General features: G+C 33.7%; 1 protein-coding gene across 1 annotated transcript in view; it reads left to right on the top strand.

Annotated features, from left to right (window-relative positions):
• LOC138133692 (uncharacterized) overlaps positions 1-18584 on the top strand; it is a 31389-nt gene extending 12805 nt beyond the window's left edge. Inside the window, exons 2-4 of the mRNA XM_069051639.1 lie at positions 16991-17149; positions 17206-17420; positions 17478-18584. Coding sequence (XP_068907740.1) covers positions 16991-17149; positions 17206-17420; positions 17478-18270 — 1167 coding nt within the window. The 3' untranslated portion in view covers positions 18271-18584. The remainder of the gene's footprint in view (positions 1-16990; positions 17150-17205; positions 17421-17477) is intronic.
• The last annotated feature ends 425 nt before the right edge of the window (positions 18585-19009 follow it).

Genomic DNA, 19009 nt, shown 5'->3' on the forward strand with positions numbered 1-19009 from the left:
ATGTAAATCAGTATTTTTTTAGGAATGTCAAAATGCCGTGTCATTTAGACAACAATTTAAAAATGTTTTCAAATGTTAAATGTAATAAGACCGGTTTCATCAACGTCAGTTAAAGTTAACTGTAGGTTAAAATATACGAAAGCATTGTTATAGGTAGCAATTGATAATTACCTAAGTAACGAAGCATTTTAACCTACCGGCTTTTAACTGGGGCTGGTGAAACCGGCCTTTATACAACTAAAATATTGCGAAAATTACGTCATGACTTGTGCTTAATTTTCTTGCACAGAAGTGTACAATGAATGGTAATGAAAAATGAAATATGTACATTTGATCCGTCATTGTCCTGCTATAATACACGTTTTTATTATCTTATTTATAGTTATACTGGGTGCCCCAAAATTCGCGGAACAGCTTATCAGTATGTTGTTAAGTAGTCAATAAAATATCAGGTAAAAATGTTTTTAAAAAATCAATCTTCTTTTTTGTAGAAGATATAGACCTATTCGTTACACTAAATGTGACAACGCTGGCAACATTTAAAAACATTCTTTGTATCCCAATAGTCTACAAATATTTCATTTTTGTTGTGTCCATGGAAATGAGAAAGAAAAATGAAAGCCATGTTGCCATACGTTATTTGAGGTAAAACGGACATAAAATTACCACTTGCAAATGCTAGAAATAATGAAAAAAATAATTGCAAACCTGATCACAATCGTTCAGAATTATTATGCCACTGGGTAGTATAGGACAAATACATAGTCAAAATCTTTTTTAATATTTAAAGTAAACGAGATCAAAGCTGCACCTTTTGAACCCCGATATCTTCAAATCTAAGTGGTATAGTTTTTTTTTATTTTTTTCTCGTTATTTTCTAACATGAGTTGACATTGCCCCATTGAGTTGTTCCGCGAATTTTGGGGCACCCAGTATATTATTATACAATTAGTATTAGTTAGTACATTAAAAAAATAATTTTTTTATTCGACATTGTCAGAATTTGAGAATTTTCTCCTGTGTGAACGGATTTTGATAAATGTCACAACTTGTCAAAACGAAACGTCCAACTAATTTTACAGATTTTGAAGCGATTTGGAGCCTTTAAGGGATTTCACCCGCGTTTTAAACTGACCCACTCAATACAGAAAAAAAGCCCAATTTACACACGAACTCGTTAAATAAACTACTATTTTATTATACCTGAATCATAATCTCTGTTTTTGAACTCACTAACTTCAATATGACATTTCGCAAAAGCAACAGTTAACCGCGAACGTAGATTTCGCACACTACTGCTTCAAAATCATCCAAAAAGCATTGGCCTTTTTGAGCATTCTGAAAATAATTTGACTTGATAATAATAAAATCTGGCACATTCGCGCAAATGAAGCACTCCCTCCTTCGTCGCTGTGCCTCAAACAATGCGCTCATGTGCGAAAAATTTTTTCTCCCACTCGGTTCCTAAATAACTATTAATATATATTTTGACACTAAAATGCGTGCAAAATCGGCCCTTTAAAGCACTAAAGCTTAGGTCGCTTAGGTAACAACAAATTTACCTACATTTTGAACAATGATAAATACACATTTATTCACAATTCATAAAATATACGTATCAACGAAAAAAACAACAATTGACCATTTCTATATCAACAATTAATGACATAGATTAATTCGGAAAAGGTATTTCAATTTACTTTTTTTCTTATAAAAATAGCGTACGATGCACGTGTATAAGGGCCTTTAAAGCACTTGCCACGTTAAAAGCTACACGTCGTGTTCTTAAACTCGTCGCGCGTGTTTTAAGGCTTCCTTATAAATTTCACTGTTGGTGATTTTTGTACCGATTCGACTATTATTACAGCCAAATAATGCACAACGACGTTCTAGCATTTTTGTCCCTAATTTATTAAATTTAAATTAAAAAATCTCAACCGTTTAACGTGCGTAAGTGGATGTAAGTACAAACTGGTCCGTCGCTGACGTCACGCGAGAGTGGGGACGCAGCTCGAAGCGGACAACATTGCAAGCATAGGGATTCAGCTATCCTATGTTCTTATACAATCCTTGGTTTTTACTTCCTGGACTGCCAGCCGGTATACATTTAAATAGCTGAGTATTTTAGTACGTGGCGCCTTAACAGAATTATTTCATCTGATGGCTGACTCCATTATGAACCTTCTTCAGAGGCTTATTATTCTCAATAATTTATTCTCGCGGTTGCGATTAAATTTAACTTAAAGAAGTTTAGACGTGCAGCCCGACAGTTTATCATACTGGAGTTGCTTGTGCATCGCTGAACGCAGTAATTCCTGACAAATAAAAGCCTGCTAATTTAATTTATGGTATTAATATTTTTGTCTCGAGTAGAAGAAATCGCGATTGATTATTTCCTCTCTACCTGCACGTGCAGGTTTTCCTTATATGTCGAGGGGGAATAAATATTGACCCGATTGGATTACATCATTGCAAATTGGTTTATATTTATTTACCCACATTCTCCAGAGCCGCTTTTAGTTGAAATTAGATTGTAAACATCAGCGGATAAGAATTTTTATTCGGATATAGTTAGGTCTAAATGCGATTTTTCCTTATCTATTTATGTAATAAAAATGAAAGTCAATTGCATTTTTGTATAATCAAGTGAATTGTCGTTGGAAATGATAGTGAACGTCCTTGCAATCTATCGTTTTTTGATCCTAATTGGTATTATTATGGATCACAATGAATGAAAAATTACAGCGAATAATAATAACTCATGTAACTGATTGACAGATAGCTGTTTCAGGTATTTAACCTTGTTCTTATTTTTGTTCGAGCCGTTAACCACAGTCATCTGATACCGGTGATCATAATCGCGACATGTGTTACCAATACTCCAAAAGGATAAAATTACAAAAACGAAAGAGATACGTCCTAGTCCTAGTCGCTAATTAAGTATGCTTCCTTCTCAGATTAAAAGGATTTTTTTAATTGAATATGTGAGTATAGGAAGTGGGATAAGAGCCGTGGCGGTATCTTTTGCACCTGTCTCACGGTTGGGTGAAATAAAAAGCTAGTGCAACCCTGCACGCAAGGTAGGTAGAGGCAAACGACAACGGCCATACGACTCTAATACGCTCTAGAAGGCTCATGAACCATTTTTCACGCCTTGGCGCTCTTTTGTCAGACTCCACTATCCATCCATTTTCTGAATACCAATTATACAAAGCGGTGCAATAAATCCCAGTTTACGTCATTTCGTAATAATTTTCATTCGGCACCGGTGACATTTATTCTCGCCAGAAAAACGGCAAACGTTGTCAATAAATTTTTCGTTTTTGCCGTATAAAGACAAACCAAAAGTGTCGCCAAGAAACGGGCTGGGTGTAACGTCGAGTTTCACAAGTTCTTTAACGAGCTGCACATTACTCGAGGTTTGTTGCGTCTTATAAAGGTGTTATTAAGAAGTGAAAACCAACAGACTTGGATTTATGACAATGTTTTTGTGAGTCACAGTAATTTTGAGGTCGTCTCCTGTCAGTTTCGCAGCGCAGTCAACCTTTGACCGGTTATGGGAAACAATGCACCATAATGCACACTTCGAAAATAATTACATAAATTTTATTTTATTTCCCATTGGGATACAATAATGTAAATTTAGTTTTGTAACAGTTTTGTGAAAGTGGTGGCTTTACAAAATTATTATGAGTTAATCTGTGCAAATCAACAGCTTATTAACTCACTGTTACGTTGCCACTTTGCCGCAATCTACACTTGTGCTCGTCCAAGCGAAAAAATGGTTCAAAACGTTGAAAAACAGCCGGTATAAGTTATTCAATTGATTTTGTTTGGCTTTTGCATACTTATTAGCGACCTAATTCAGCTTGAATTCGATTACTACTTCACACCAACATGGTGCAATGCTGTTCCATAAAACTTGTTATAAACAATAACGATTTATTTGTAACAATACATCTTATTTTAATCAAATCAGTTTCTTTTGTAGCAACTAAATCATTTGACTGGAACTAGCAGACCTAAGTTTTTGAACGCCATTGAGACAATGTATCTGTTGCAGGAATCTCTTTAAGCGATGGGAAAGAATACCACAAAGAGGAGTTGCTCAATACATTTTTTAATTAACGGTAGACGGTCATCTCGCTTTCGAGCGTGTGTATTGTCCGGGTAACAGGACCTCCGAATTTCATCACTTAGAGGAATTTAAGACCTCCCAATATTTCTAATCAAAAGGACAATGAAACAAATGCGTCACGCTACTCTCAGTTTATGAATCTCATTATATGTTAGAACCTCTCACAATTACCGTTAAAGGGTTTGAACGGCTCCGATGTTTATCTGTTAAGTAACTCGATTGAACAGAAAATAACTACTTGCATAAACATGTTGTTCGATTGCAAGTGCATTACATGCGTTGGTTGTCTGCAGTGTTTCAATAGACCCATGTTGGAAGAAGTTGGTCGCCTCCGGACCGCAAAACTGTGCTGTAACGTACGGCATTGTTTGGAATGTTGGACACACATCATTATCAAGATGGTCATTTATCTCGAAGAGATCGTCCGCACGTATTCTGTCTTATTCCATGATAAATCACCGTGACCTTTATATGAAGAGCCTTGAACTTAGCCGTGCGAACTTGGTTTGGCTGTACACATAAACGAAATTCTTCGGGGTGGCTAATATACCAGTTCCGCGAATAACCAAAGGATGTGTTTATTTACGCAGCCAGCACTGTATATTGTTTGGTACATTATTTGATAAATAATGTTTTATTCATGGCAGAAGTGTTGTCTGATGAAAGCCAAAGCTATATTATTGAGACTGAAATCTTCTTGCAAGATACCAATACATGGCAATTTCACAGGGGAAAATTGACTCGTTCCGACATTTACAATAACCAATTATGTTGCTCTCATATCTAATTTACGTATCTAACGGATCGTAATTAATTTTATTTATTATAGCTCTTTGGCAACTTTACAATGAAGTAATAAAGAGAACAAGTCTGTGAGAGCATGAGCAATTCCTTAAAGTAATTGTGTCATTAACGTTGAACTATCATAATCTCGGTGTTTTCCTCATTTTTTAACGTACAATGTAACTCTCCAAATTTAATTAGATGTTATTAAAATCCAGGTTATAATTTACATCTAAATCATTTCATATTATTATTCAAGCCGTGTTATTACCTTTTGTCTGTGATTTTTAGAATGATTAATACGTTTAAATAATTTGGTAGGACATGTATGATAGTTCCAGATGTAACTGTAATTGCGGTAACGCTGAAATCGGTGAATGCATACTCGTATGTATGATGAATTTATGTATGTATTGAGGTTCTGCAAATGGGATTCTAAATCATAGCTTCGTGATAATCATCTTATGTTTTTGTGTGGTAATGAACAACCATTATATATTTAAATTTAAATGCGGTTTTGTTTTTAAACACCACGTTTTGGGGTTTTAAACGCATCTTTGGTTATTATGTTCCTATTTTTTCATTTTTATATTTGTACTTTAACGCGTTTAATTTAATATAGTCTTTTAGCCTTTAACCTACATTTAAGCACATACGGAAGTAGAAAGTCTTCAATCGAAGGAATTGGTGGAGCTTGAGTTTACTAATACCTACCTAATACGTTTTTGTTTCCTTATCGGATCGTGTTTTCTATTTTTTAATAACCTTGCAGTCCCATGTTTCCATTTTAGTGTGTTGTTGTCCGAGATGTATTACAATATTTTTCGGCACCCCTACCTTTAAAAAATATTTCTGTAAAAGTCTAAAATGTTCCTATAAAAGTTCTTGTCTCTTCGATGTCATTTTAGCATTTAATAACTAATTCAAGGTTACTTGTCGTTTGGAAAACATTCTTCTTGGTTGATTACCATTTACGTGATGAAAATAAGTTATAATAAATATACCTATGCCAAATTTGCCTGGAGTTTTAGTTGTCACCCGATATACTCGTATATTATGCTCTCACTCCCTCGAATTTTTATGTGAAATTCAAATAAAAAAAAAATTGTAACATCGCATATCAATTTAAAATTATTAATAAATGCCAGAAGATCTTATAATGTAATATCAGTTATTGTAATTTTTCACATAATCTTTACTCACATTTCTTTATTTCTTTCTATTTCTTTTTATTTTAAAAACAGCTGAAAATAGTTCACATTTTTATAGACTAAGGGCCAGTTTACAAAAGCTAAATTAAGTTAATCGTAATCAAATGCTAGATTAACTGAACACGTGATCAGGTTGAATCAATCGGAGTTTCGGATTCATGCGTTAATCGCCCATTAAAATTTTATTAGAATTAAATATTTAATCCTCTTTGTATAAACTGGTCCTAAAAGTGTTTGTTTCGAAGTAATTTTGCATTTCAGTTAATGAAAGAAAAAACCATGAGAGATGTATGTAATTTTAATGAATAATTGTAAGAGTATGGCTTCTATAACGGGTGCTTTTTTTTTAATTTGGCGTCGAAGTTGGCGTTCAAGTGTCGATTTTGAATGCACCACCGTGTTTTTACGTGTTTTTATTGTTTTTAATATGCAATTTGAAAAATAAGTCTTTTTTAAGAGGAGTGGTTAATCAGATGTTTAAATTTAACCTCACTTTTTGCATTGTTTGTGTTTTTACTCTGCAGTTTGAAAAATCAGTGTTTTGAAGACGAGTGGTTCATTTACAATCGACTCTTCAACGCCAAAGTAAAAAAAAACTCCCTTAACAATTTTTCTAAAATCACTTTCAAAGCTTGTTTCATATACATTTTGGACTACTTATTATGGCTATTGGCTAGGCTATTGTACTTGTTTTTTACTTTTGAATTCAGGAATATTTCAAAATTTTGCTTCCTTTGGGTTATACGTTATACGCATGTCTTAAAAGAAAATTTTGTTATACAGCGTGTTGCACTTAAGATGAATTAAGATGAAAACTTGATATTTTTGTTGTAGGTAGGAGTAGAGATTTCAATTTTTTCACAGTTGTAGAACTTTATGAGGCGCATCTTTTCAGATATGTATACAATTCTAAGCTGTTTACCCAGCCAACTGTAACGTCGTGAATAGGGCCAATTTTCGATATTTTGCTTCGCATTGGGGATATCACAAGAAATTATTATTCTCAAAAATAATAAAAATATCAGTCTTCATCTTAAGTGGGACACACTGTATTTTGTAGCGGAGTCTAAAGTATAAACCCGCACAACAAATCAACTGCTGAGATGCATATTTAAACTTCCATTGGCAACAGGTTTCGATTTTTTACTCTCTACAAGAGTATAAAATATTTAAAAAAAACATAAAATTTTATATTTTGTACTGAACTGTCAAATGAGTTCGGGGATGTAATAAGGTGACCTTCCTAGTCCTTGCTTGTGTTAGCAGTTTTAGAAAAACTTTTTGATAACATTTAAAATTTTTGGAAGCTTTATGTTTTTGCTAGGATGTAAAGTTTGATGAGAAATTTGTTTAGACATAAGTAAATACATACTTTAGTTTGTATTATCGAAAATCTTAAATCGTTCTGCAACGTTTGAAATTGAGAAACTTAAATAAATCATCCACGATAAATGATTTAACTGAAAGACAAAAAGGATATATGTAATATTAAACCAGAATAAAAATACAACAACATTAAGGAATTACAATTACAAACAATATAAAGGTGTTTTTTTCAAATTTGGCGTCGATTGAGAGCGCACCATTCGTGTAAAAGCGTAAGATTTAAACAGCTGATCCGTAACCTGTATAGTGCGTTAACAGTTCAACGCCTACTTCCACGCCAAATTAAAAAAAACACCCATTGTATTTAGTTTATATACGAGTATTTTGTATTTTTCATCACTCAATAAAATATTAGATATACATATAATTAAGTAAAAAAAATTATGATTAGTTTAGTGAGATTGAAGATTCTGTGGTACTTGTTAACTTTCTTCTATTACGTTTCAAATGCACTCACATAAAACCAGTAATAAAAATTTTACTAAAATCTCTAAATAATTTTTTGCCAATGGTTCAGTTACTCTTTAGATTAGATTTTGTCAGCTGACAAAATAAATTCTGGTTGAACAAATTGCCTTAATTTAAGTAAGTGCAAAGTCATGAAAATGACTCCCATCTTCAATTTTTTAACACATTTTAATATCTTTCAATGTGTTGTTTTTGTCATAACTCATTTAATAATGGTTTAATAAAAGACCAGTGTAATGACCAAAACCTCTGTGGTTGGAAAAAGTGGGTTTACATAACTCTACAAAATTTGGATTGAATAGCACCACGTCATTTGTTCTTCTTTTGGTCTATATTTACGTTATGCTATAGTATAGTGAAACATGAAATTTAAACTAGTTCACATGAACGTTTCCTTTAGTTATTAATTTGTGGTTCATGCACAGTTCTAGATATGGAGGATTGCATTTGCTTGGTAATTTTTTGTAAAAGTAATTTGTTACAATAACGGTAATCTTTCATTTGGAAAAAATGTCTTGTAGACGGAATAGGAAACCGACTATCTTGCAAGACATGATGTAATTTTTAACTACTGTTACTAGTCATGTAAGCGTACTGTTCTACATACTATCGACTTGTTTCGCCCGTTGTCGCCCTATGGAGTCCATGACAACATTTAATTATTGCTACCTTTTCACTGCACTTCTTAAACGACATAAATCTTGCTGTCCTTTCCATTCGATTCCGTTAACCACGTAGAATATGATATTTAAAAGCTTTTTTGTAAAATTACTTCCTATTAATTTATCTCAAGGTTGTCCTACGCAAATTCTCTTTTAATTGGGAAATTATATGTGATTAAAGAGGTCGGGTTCTGAACAATAACACAAAACGTATCTTATTGCAAATTCGCTTATTATTTTTTTATCAACCATCCCTACCGAGGTTGGTCGGAAAATCAACTGAATCTTCGCTGAAAGTATGAATACCTTAATAACTTAGCGTGACTCATTTCGTAGTTTGGATAATTAACCATTGCGGAAATAATTATGTTAAAGTATGTCTTGGTGACTGCGTAAGGATGTAAAAGTGAAACATCTTCGTGTCTATAAAAGTAGATACGCCCCGCTGAAATGAGATTAATAGATTTGGTCGTGTCCTGGTAGGTCTATTTTAAAAATTGCGGCTTCTTTCTTTTGTTACTGACAAGATAATTAATTTCGGTAAATTTTTTTAACTCTTCTTTTTTGTAGGTGTCTATTTCGGCAGATAAAAAAAGCTCTCAAGAAGCTAATACGGCGGCGTAACGTTTCACTAAATTAGTTGATTATTGGTGGTTCTTTTCAAACTCCGGATATCCACAAGATTTTGTTCACAAATAGAAGTGAACCAAATTTAATTTTCTACCATGAAATGCCTAACCATATTTCTTCAATTAACTTAAAGCGTAAATCCAATTTAATGCCAATTACCTTCCAGTTTACTGACGTCACAGATTCGAGAAGCTAATATGAATGGTGTTGAGTACAAGATAAAATCAATTTTTAACAGTACCTTTACCGTAATGTTTTTGTTTACAAAATTTATGAAACGGTAATAATACGTCGATTGTTGCAAGAAGATGAATGCACACAGTAGGTGAAGAAAGGCAGTTAATAGTTAAAGGAGTTAGTGAGAGCAACCCATTTTTTTTAAACAAATATTTGCGTATTTTAGAGAACCACACATGACTCATCCACCTTTTCAAATATTTTATAATAAAAAAATTTCTAGTATAATTTGCTAGGTTGTTATTATTATTATTATTCCATATTCAAATGAAAAAAAAAATATATTTTTTTTTCATTTGAATATGGAATAATAATAATAACAACCTAGCAAATTATAAAAATTTCTAGTATAATTTGCTAGGTTGTTATTATTATTATTATTCCATATTCAAATGATATTCTTATAGATATAAAATACTAATAGTTCTTGTTCGACTCTGTCAGAATTTGAGAATTTTCTGCTGTGTAAACGGATTTTGATAAATTTCACACCCGCGTTTCAAAACTGACCCATGCGAAAAAAGCCCAATTTACATACGAACTCGTTAAATAAACCACTATTAATTTATGTAAATATAAATATTAAGTGTATGCCCCAACTTCTGACAGGAGTGAGATATATTGAAAAAACAAGACCTCACGAATCACGATAATAATGGGAGACTTTAATGTAAGAGTGGGTAAAGGACGAACTGCAAAATATATTGGACCACATGGGCTTGGCGAAAGAAATGAAAGAAGAGAACGGATAAGTGATTTTGCTTTGATTAAACTTCCACCAAGGAGGCTGTATAGCTGAAAATTACCAAAAGACACCCCTGGCCCCAATACGATTTTGAGAAATCCGATCGATTACATTCTTGTAAAATTAAGATATAGGAATAGTTTCATCTCTGTGAAACCTATCCAGGGGCAGATATACAATCATACCATAACCCGGTAGTGGGAAAAATAAACCTTAAATTAAAGACCATTTTAAAGAGAAAAATAACAGCAGAATGTGCGATATGCGAAAGATGAACGATAACACCGTGAAAATACAAATAGAGAAGAAGCTACCTGGAAGATTCACAGCATCGGACACTATTGTAAGTGTAAATAAATAAATTAACAGATTAAACGACGCAGTAAAAAAAATTAAACAAGAACAATTGAAGAAGGATAAAATTATAAAGAGGAGATTGTGGATGAACAATGAAATTTTACAACTGATGGAAAAAAGCTTTAAGAAGACCATAAGGCAAAAGATGAGAGAAGCAAAAGAAAAAGAGTGAAAAATGTGCAAAAATAGCACTTCTCCAAGAAAATATAGATCAAAACCAACAAATAAACTTATAAATGATGAGGAAGGGTAGTAATTGACAAGAAAGAAATAAAGAGCACCTGGAAAATGTACATTGCACAACTTTTCCAAGATGAAAGACCAGAGCAACCTCAAATAGAACCAGAAACCGGTCCAAATATCTTAAATGCAAAAATAAGAACTATAATAAAACAAATGACGGACTGTTGATACGATTGTCACCAAGATCTGTATACTTCTATTTCCTTGGGGAAAAAATTGTCAATTCTGAATAAGATTCTACAAGATTAAAAAATAAGTCTGAAAATAAAATTTTTAGTTTGTGATTGACAGAATGAAAAATTACTGAACCACCACGTGTACATAAACAAATCAGCTTTATTTTGATACGTTTTTTCGCAAATAGAGAAAATAGCTCCTTGAAGGAAAACGAATATTTCGGTTAAACGATATTTTTGTTTACAAAAAGTTACTGGATCTCATTGTCAGGACAACTTAGTACTTACACTGGTTGTAGAACAACAACAAATTGGTTCGTTTCGGTTTGGAAAACATCCTTCAGTACTTATTACTTTAAGACAAGTTCGTCCCTTTCGAATATTTTTTGAATTTTCGAAATAGGTGATAATTCCAAGGTGTCAAATCCGGTCAACCAATTCAAATCCCAATTAAGTATTTATTGTTTGTAATTGTGAGAAGGTGCATTGTTATGCAAGAAGAGTGGGTCTTTCAACACGATGTACACCTTTAACCTCCGTTCTTCCCCTTCTTAAAACACACATTTCATTTTTTTTTAATGGCGTAGGAAGAATTTTGTCAATAATGTACACAACATATTTGTATACATTTGCTTGCCGGACAATTCGTTCAAAATAGATAGACCGACACTGAATTTTGTCGAAATTAAAACATGTTTTAAAAATATGTTCCCAATTTTTTTTAAATTCTATACTATAATCTATTATTTGCTAAATGATAAACATTGTTTCAATACTCCATTGTACATACATATGCAAAAACCTTGTTCCAACAATGAATTACAATATACCAAATTACAATTTCTCTAATGAAAATCTTGATTAAAATTTTTGCATTACAAGTATCAACTACACTCTGATTTTGAAGCAATTGTGAAAGATGTGTAACGATTTTATCGATTTTAATACAGTTACAATAATATTTCATGAATGTGAATGTACATTTAAGTTGTTGTAAATGTACACATATGATCAACAAAAAAAAAAAGAGTTAAGGGGTGGGTACGGAAAACAAAATTACTGCAAAATACATGTGGTGTAGCTTCAATCATACTAACAACGATAATGAAGATTTTGCCGAAACTCCAATAAAAAAGGTTGTGAATAGCGGACCCAGTCATCGTTTTGTTCGTTCTCATTTCGAAAATATGATTCCGTCATGAATGTTTTTTATTCTTGAGTGAACCCATTTTTAAATAAACACGTAAATGTTAAAATTGGCAAGTGACAATTTATTACAGTCACTATTCTATGGTTTCTATATCTAGGTATATTGCAAAAGATAATTGGTTTTCCAATGTACTCGTATCTAAATAGTCAATCTGGCTCTTCATCAGAAATAACTGCCCGCTCCTGTGTTTTGTAGTAGTGTCTTGCTTTGTTTAAGTTGTCAAAACAAGATCTCAAGTCTTGTCTGGAAATAAACACGATAAGTTTTGTTATTTTAGACTAAATCAGCCACTTCAAAAGTTTAGATCATTGCCGGCTTAATGTATACATATATTTCTTTGTCCTTTAGAAGTTTTTGTCTAAATTTGTCTCATGAAACTTCATGAAACTGAAAATTCATTCGGTCATTGTTCACTTTAACTACTTTTGGAATTTTCCCGTTTTTTCTGGCTAGACAGTCTCAGGGCGTCCTCCTACATCGTTTCCCACCATTCAAACCTTGTGCAAATGAAATTTTTCCTTACCCTTTAGTTATACTAAGACTTGGCGCGACCTTGACGCGACCGTGAAACACAACAAGAGAGAAAAAAAAGGCATTTGCACAAGGTTTGAATGGTGGGACACGATCTAGGAGGACGCCCTGAGGCTGTCTAGCCAGAAAAAACGCGAAAATTCCAGAAGTAGTTAAAGTGAACAATTACCATTCATTCTATAAACAACGGTTGAAAAGAAACATTTATCAAATCTTCAATATTATAATATACAGGTGTCCCCAAAAAAGAAGACGAATAGACGAAGGGTTTCAAGGTTAAACTGTCAAAATTTTTTTTTTCAAGTGCAAACATATATTTTTTTTAGTAATTCTGATATGTAGAGATTTTTTATTATGAAAACGAAAATGTATCACAAGTAACACTTACATCCAAAAATACAAAAAAAAAGGAAAAAAAAAACGCTGTACGTCGTCTATGCTCATTTTGCGCTAAACATTGGCGGCAACTCCGCTCAATCCCATATAATAATATTATTTATTTAATCCATAATATGTTAATGTTATCCATATGTTATTTATTTGTCATTTGTTTTTCCCGCTAACTTAATTTAGTTAATTAGTGTAATTTTATTACATTGTAACGCAATGCATTTTGATAGCTTCTCGCTTGGTGCTCGTCATTTATTTCAATAGTTAGTGTTATTTTTTATGTGAAGTTAAACTTGTGATACATTGTTGTTTTCAGAATAAAAATCTCTACCAGAATTACAAAAAAAAAGTATGTGTTCGCATTTGAAAAAAAAATTGACAGTTTAGCCTTGAAGCCCTTGGAGCTATACGTGAATTTAGTAGGCCATTTTGTAGCCTAATCACCAACCATTTAATTTGGTGTATAATAAGATAATTAAAATCCGATAAATAAGGGAGCTGTGGATTCGTCTTTTTTTTTTGGGACACCTGTAGAACATAATTACGAAAAAAATCAAAACTATCTATTCTATTGGAATTCGAAAAGTAACAAGTCATTAGTAAAAAAATATTCAACATTGTCTGCCATCGTTTGAAACTATATTTCTCTGTCTTTTTTAAGCATAGAAGATTACGAAATTACCGATTTTATCTCGTCTTTCTCAATAGCATTTAAAATGTATTTAAACTTCTTGCTTCATGAAGTTTATTTGGAATTAAGATGAACGTTCTGTGGTATCACCCCTAACCTTCTCGCTGTCTAGTTTATTATTAACACTTATATATTTTTTTATTTCGCTGTAATAAGAGCGCTAATGAAGTAAAAAAGAAAAATTATTATTGTTGGTTTGATCCTTTTTTTTTTGTAACGGATTATTCCGTCTATGTAATATTACTGAAGCAGGATTTATAAGGTTAAATCAATGTTTTCCGTTTGTGTATACTTACATCAGCAGATGACCGCCAATCACAACAATCAAAGACTCCATTGGCTAATGTCACATTAATTAATTAATTGTCATTTAATGCCATTTAAAAACTATTTGCTCTTAGGAAGGCATAAGCTTTTCATGCGGTCGGTTTATTATTGCTCTCTCATAATTTTTTTACTTACAATTCCCATGAATTTCTAATCAGTTTTAAGTCCAAGAATTAAATAACGCTAATATCGGAACCATTTACAAAAACTGTGGAATTACTGTGGAATCACATGTAAGGTCACTACAATCTTTTATTAAATTATTTAACGACATAAGCTTTTTTTAAATTGCTCTCTTAGCAAACACCAAGAGAAAACTGAATTTTAGCATTGATTTGATTGTGTTATGCAATTATTTAATTAATTATTATGTATTGAATTTCTAACATGATGAAGATCAAAAGATAAATTACCTAAGAGTAGATACTTTCAGATTGATATTGTAGTCATGATCTGTACGAATGTAGCTAATTAAAAAAATATTCTGATAGTACTGATTCGTAATTAAAAACGGTCATAACTAAAATTTCTGCTGAAAGCAAAAATAACAAGTCAAAAGAAAACACCTACTAAGCCTTTGCTTCTATTTTAGATTGCTTTATTAAAGGTTATTCTAAAATTCCTTTGTATTTTACGTACCATAAAACTTCAAAAAATATCCACCTTTCTTCCTTTATGTCGCGCAAACTTCTGCAACATATAATCAAACAACAAAAGCATTCTGTTTTGTCAAAAAAATTTTAATGGAAGAAAGTACAGTGAATTCAATTGTCACAGTACAGTTGTAACAGTTCTGTTAAACACACATCGTAAAGACCCAGCTAATTGCGGTTCGCTTGTATGAATTAACGAGGTACCTTCATCATGTACTTACGTTCTTTATAACCAACCGACATGTCTAAAATATTTGTACGGGTCATTTTTCTTGTTTAAGAACTCGTATGCCACCAATGTCACGGTTTCCGTTATTATTTACAGTTTGGTACATATAGCTACGAGCCACTTTATATCTCTCGTGCAGATAAACGCGAAATCTTCTTCAATTTTCCGTCCATTTTTTTCGTAACGGTCTTTGATGAAACCGAAGAAAAATGGCGCACAGTGGCGAATCACTTAACGAGTTTATCACTGCATCTGAAGTATTTGACTCGCTCCTTTTAAACAAAAGCTTTTATTACCCCTGGATCCGGCTCGAATTAAGTTGCAGTAGGAAGTAAGCATTTTTGCTATAATTTTATTAACGCAACTTTCTCCTCCGTGTTTGGGGCATTAGCACAAACGTTCCGCAAGAAAACTGCAACTGATAATGAGATACAACATAAAGAGATATTGCCTCCGCGGAAAATGCAATCTTTATTGTGATCGTTCACCGTGTAAAAGAAAAATAAATAACTTATCGTTATCGGTGATGTTAGGCAAGCGATTTTTTCCATTTGGTGAATGCAAAGTCTTCAACAGACCTCAATTAAGTTTAAAAACATGTTTGCATTGTACCAATGCGGATTTATTGACCGGGTTTGGAGCCTTTAAGGAGTGGACCAGTTTTAATTTAGGGTGAGTCGAGAGGCTGGATGGGCGCAAATCGACGGTGACTCCCTTAAGAGGAAGGTGACCCACGATTTTACAAAATTGATTAGGTCGGACCAAACTGCTATCAACATGATTAAAAAAGAGCTAAGGTCGCAACGTATTGTTTGCAGTGTTTTTGTAGTAGTAGCTGACAGTTATTAATTACTCAACATCCTTTGTCACAATGGTACGATGCACAGCAATTAATAATATTAAATCTCCTCTAAAAGATTCTTTTATCGCGATTAATGCATGAGCATTTACTTGGTCATCCTCATCATATTACAGCAGGTGCATTGTAAGGGAATCTCAACGCAGTTATTATAATTAATGTTAAATGAGTGAGGCTGGATAGCTGAGGAATAAATTACGCCCGCTTAATAATTAAAGCTCATTAAAGGTATTAAGCCGGTCGTAGTGTAAATCAAGTTGATCGAAAGGTAATATCCATTATTTTTTGAAAGAATTTGATTGCCCACACCATCTTGCAGGTATTAATGAACTATGGCCATGCAATAATGGTAGAAAAAAGTCAGGGCGTGTATTAAAATTAGTAGCCTTCAGAAATATCTTGCCTTCTTTTTGAAGATTTTGCTGGTGGTATGAATCACGACCTAAAAAATTGCGATCTCACGAAGTGAAGGTAAATCGTTGAATAACTGTTACATCATGGAATTGTATTAAATTACAAAATGTAAAAAAAATATCAGTCAGATGTCAAGAGTGCCAACAACCACTCCCTGTCTTCAGCAAGTCGGTATTCTTTTCACTTTCGTAACGTAAATAATATTTTGGAACGGATGCCGATGCAAATAAATATAAGCTCCCGCGGACGTTTTTAGATATTCGCTCCGAAGACGTTGATTGGGACCTCCGTAAATAACCTGGAATGCAAGAAGAATCTTTTTGTTCGTCGTTTCAACACACTAAAATATTCATGTTTTACACGCGTGGGAAGTGCTCCAAACAGTCGCGTTCAATGCCTCTCGTTCATTTTCCCCATTCATTGAAATGTTTGTACACGACAATAATATTCACAGGTCTTTGTGACATGTTTGCAACTTTGACGAACAAATTTTGAGCCGCGGAGAAAGTCGAGTGCAGCAGAGTAAATCAGCAAAATGAAAAACAACGTATTGCGACAGATAACGTGAAGAAAGTGTCTTAAACCGGCACTTTCATAGTGGACTAGAAATAAATTTGACGATAATAATCTGACCGTAGCATTTTTTGCAGAATCCACAAACTGGTGGCGAGGATGTCCGGCGATTGTCGTGCAGCAGCATCAGCAGCAGTCGAAGAACATCTCTTTGCTCGAGTCGCATTTCGGAAATTCCTGTCGAAAACATCGTTCAGCAGTCCAAAGTGAACACGCTGCAATGGCAGCTAAGAGAGGTAGTTGGTGGGCGTTCTTATGCAGTTGCAAGAAAAAGTTGATGTTGATTTTACAGATCGAGAAGAGCAGAGAGATGTATAAAGCGGTCATGAAACAAGTCGTTACGTTTTTGGAAAGAGCCCATCGCAGTTTGGAGTTGCTCGGAAACAGGCTGAACACGAAGCAGACCGTCCCACGGTCGAAGAGTGAACACCAAATAGTGGCGGACGAAAATGGAATGGACACCCTCAACAGCACTGCAGATTATGCGATGTTCCGCGATTTCACTTGGTAAGACTGGATGTACTGTGACAAGTGTTGAGTAATGAAGGAATTGGAATTTTATAGGAGACGTCCGAAGAAGCAAGAACTGCCTTCTGAAGAAATCCCGCCGGAGAAGTTGTCACAGGAAGCGTTTAGGCTCCTCCGAACCGCTCAATCCTTGTTGAGCACTCAAGAGCCTAAACTTACTTCAGCGAACGACACCCCAGACGATTTAGAGTTTTTGGCGCAGCTGGCCAGGGAGTTTCCCCCAGCTTCGGATGTCAAGCCGCAAAGAACCACATCCTTTTCTCTCAGTCCTAAGTTGCTGACTCCCGAGAAGGACACCCGAATTGCCACCGCTTTCAACAGACAGTTGTCCTTGCAGCTCAACGAAACCAGGAAAACTACGTACAAATACAGCCATTCGCGGAGCACACCCAGAGAGACCGTGGTAGAAACTGAATTTTTGTCGTCAACGGTGAACGATTTGGTCAAAAACCATCACATCAGTCTGATTAGTGATAAGCCGAAATTCAAACACGATTCTGAAAAATCCAACTCACCACCAGCCGGCAGCATTAGCTCTGTCGAAGATGAAAGCGGGTTTTCGTCGATGAACTCGTTCCAAGATGTCGGCTTGCCTATCGTCGGAGATGAAGTAACTGCGAAAAACGCTTTGTTGAGGAGTATGTTGCACAACAATGTTGAACATTTGAACGGTTTCATGAGGACTGTCGAGGCTTCGGACAAGAATGATAATATTGAAGACGATGTGAAGTTGTGGCAAAAACCTGATCATGTATCACACAAGAGGTGGAGTTCAACACCTGTTAATTGTTCCAGTACTAAGCAATCCATGAATGTACTGTGGGTTTAGCTAGTACATACAAAATCTGACATTTGCCATCTATTTATATTTACGTCGATAAGAAAATATGTGATAAATTTGTAAAATCTAAAACTGTATTTATTTAGTTAATGCTAAATATCACTTAATTTTGTTTCGTTGCAATAACGTATGAATATTTAACGTGCTTTAATTCTTTAAATATTTGGGTTTATTTTTACGTTAAAGCCGTTTGCGCCAGTTGAATTGTTTCATAAATTTAACATCTAATTTCAGCAAAGAAAGGAAACTGGTGCAAGTGGTCATCCTATGTAGGCTTACGTCGAATAAATTATTAATATACATTTTTTGTGTAACTTTATTTGATAAAAATTCAAAATAAAAATTATTACGAAAGAAAAACGAGACGATACTTTTTTTATAAAACTAAATTATTCTACTCTGTTTTATATCGAGCGATCAAATTAATTTGTAATCGAGTTATCCATGGATTTGAATCCGTAAGTCTTTTAGGATTGATGTCGAGATCTAACCTGTGTTTCAAGCTGTGTTTATTGGAGCGTGTAGTTCAAGTAACGACATACGATTTCGGTTTCATGGATAACTCGATTACAAATTAATTTGATCGCTCTTTATTTCCAATTAAAACGGTATCGAATATTAATTTTGCATATCAAAATTTAAGTAGTAGGACAGTATAACAATTGCAAAAGATTATAGAACATACAAAAAGTTACATTTTATTTTTGTGAAGATCGAATTATGAAGT

This window comes from Tenebrio molitor, chromosome 1, assembly GCF_963966145.1.
Source record: "Tenebrio molitor chromosome 1, icTenMoli1.1, whole genome shotgun sequence".
Lineage (NCBI taxonomy): Eukaryota > Metazoa > Arthropoda > Insecta > Coleoptera > Tenebrionidae > Tenebrio > Tenebrio molitor.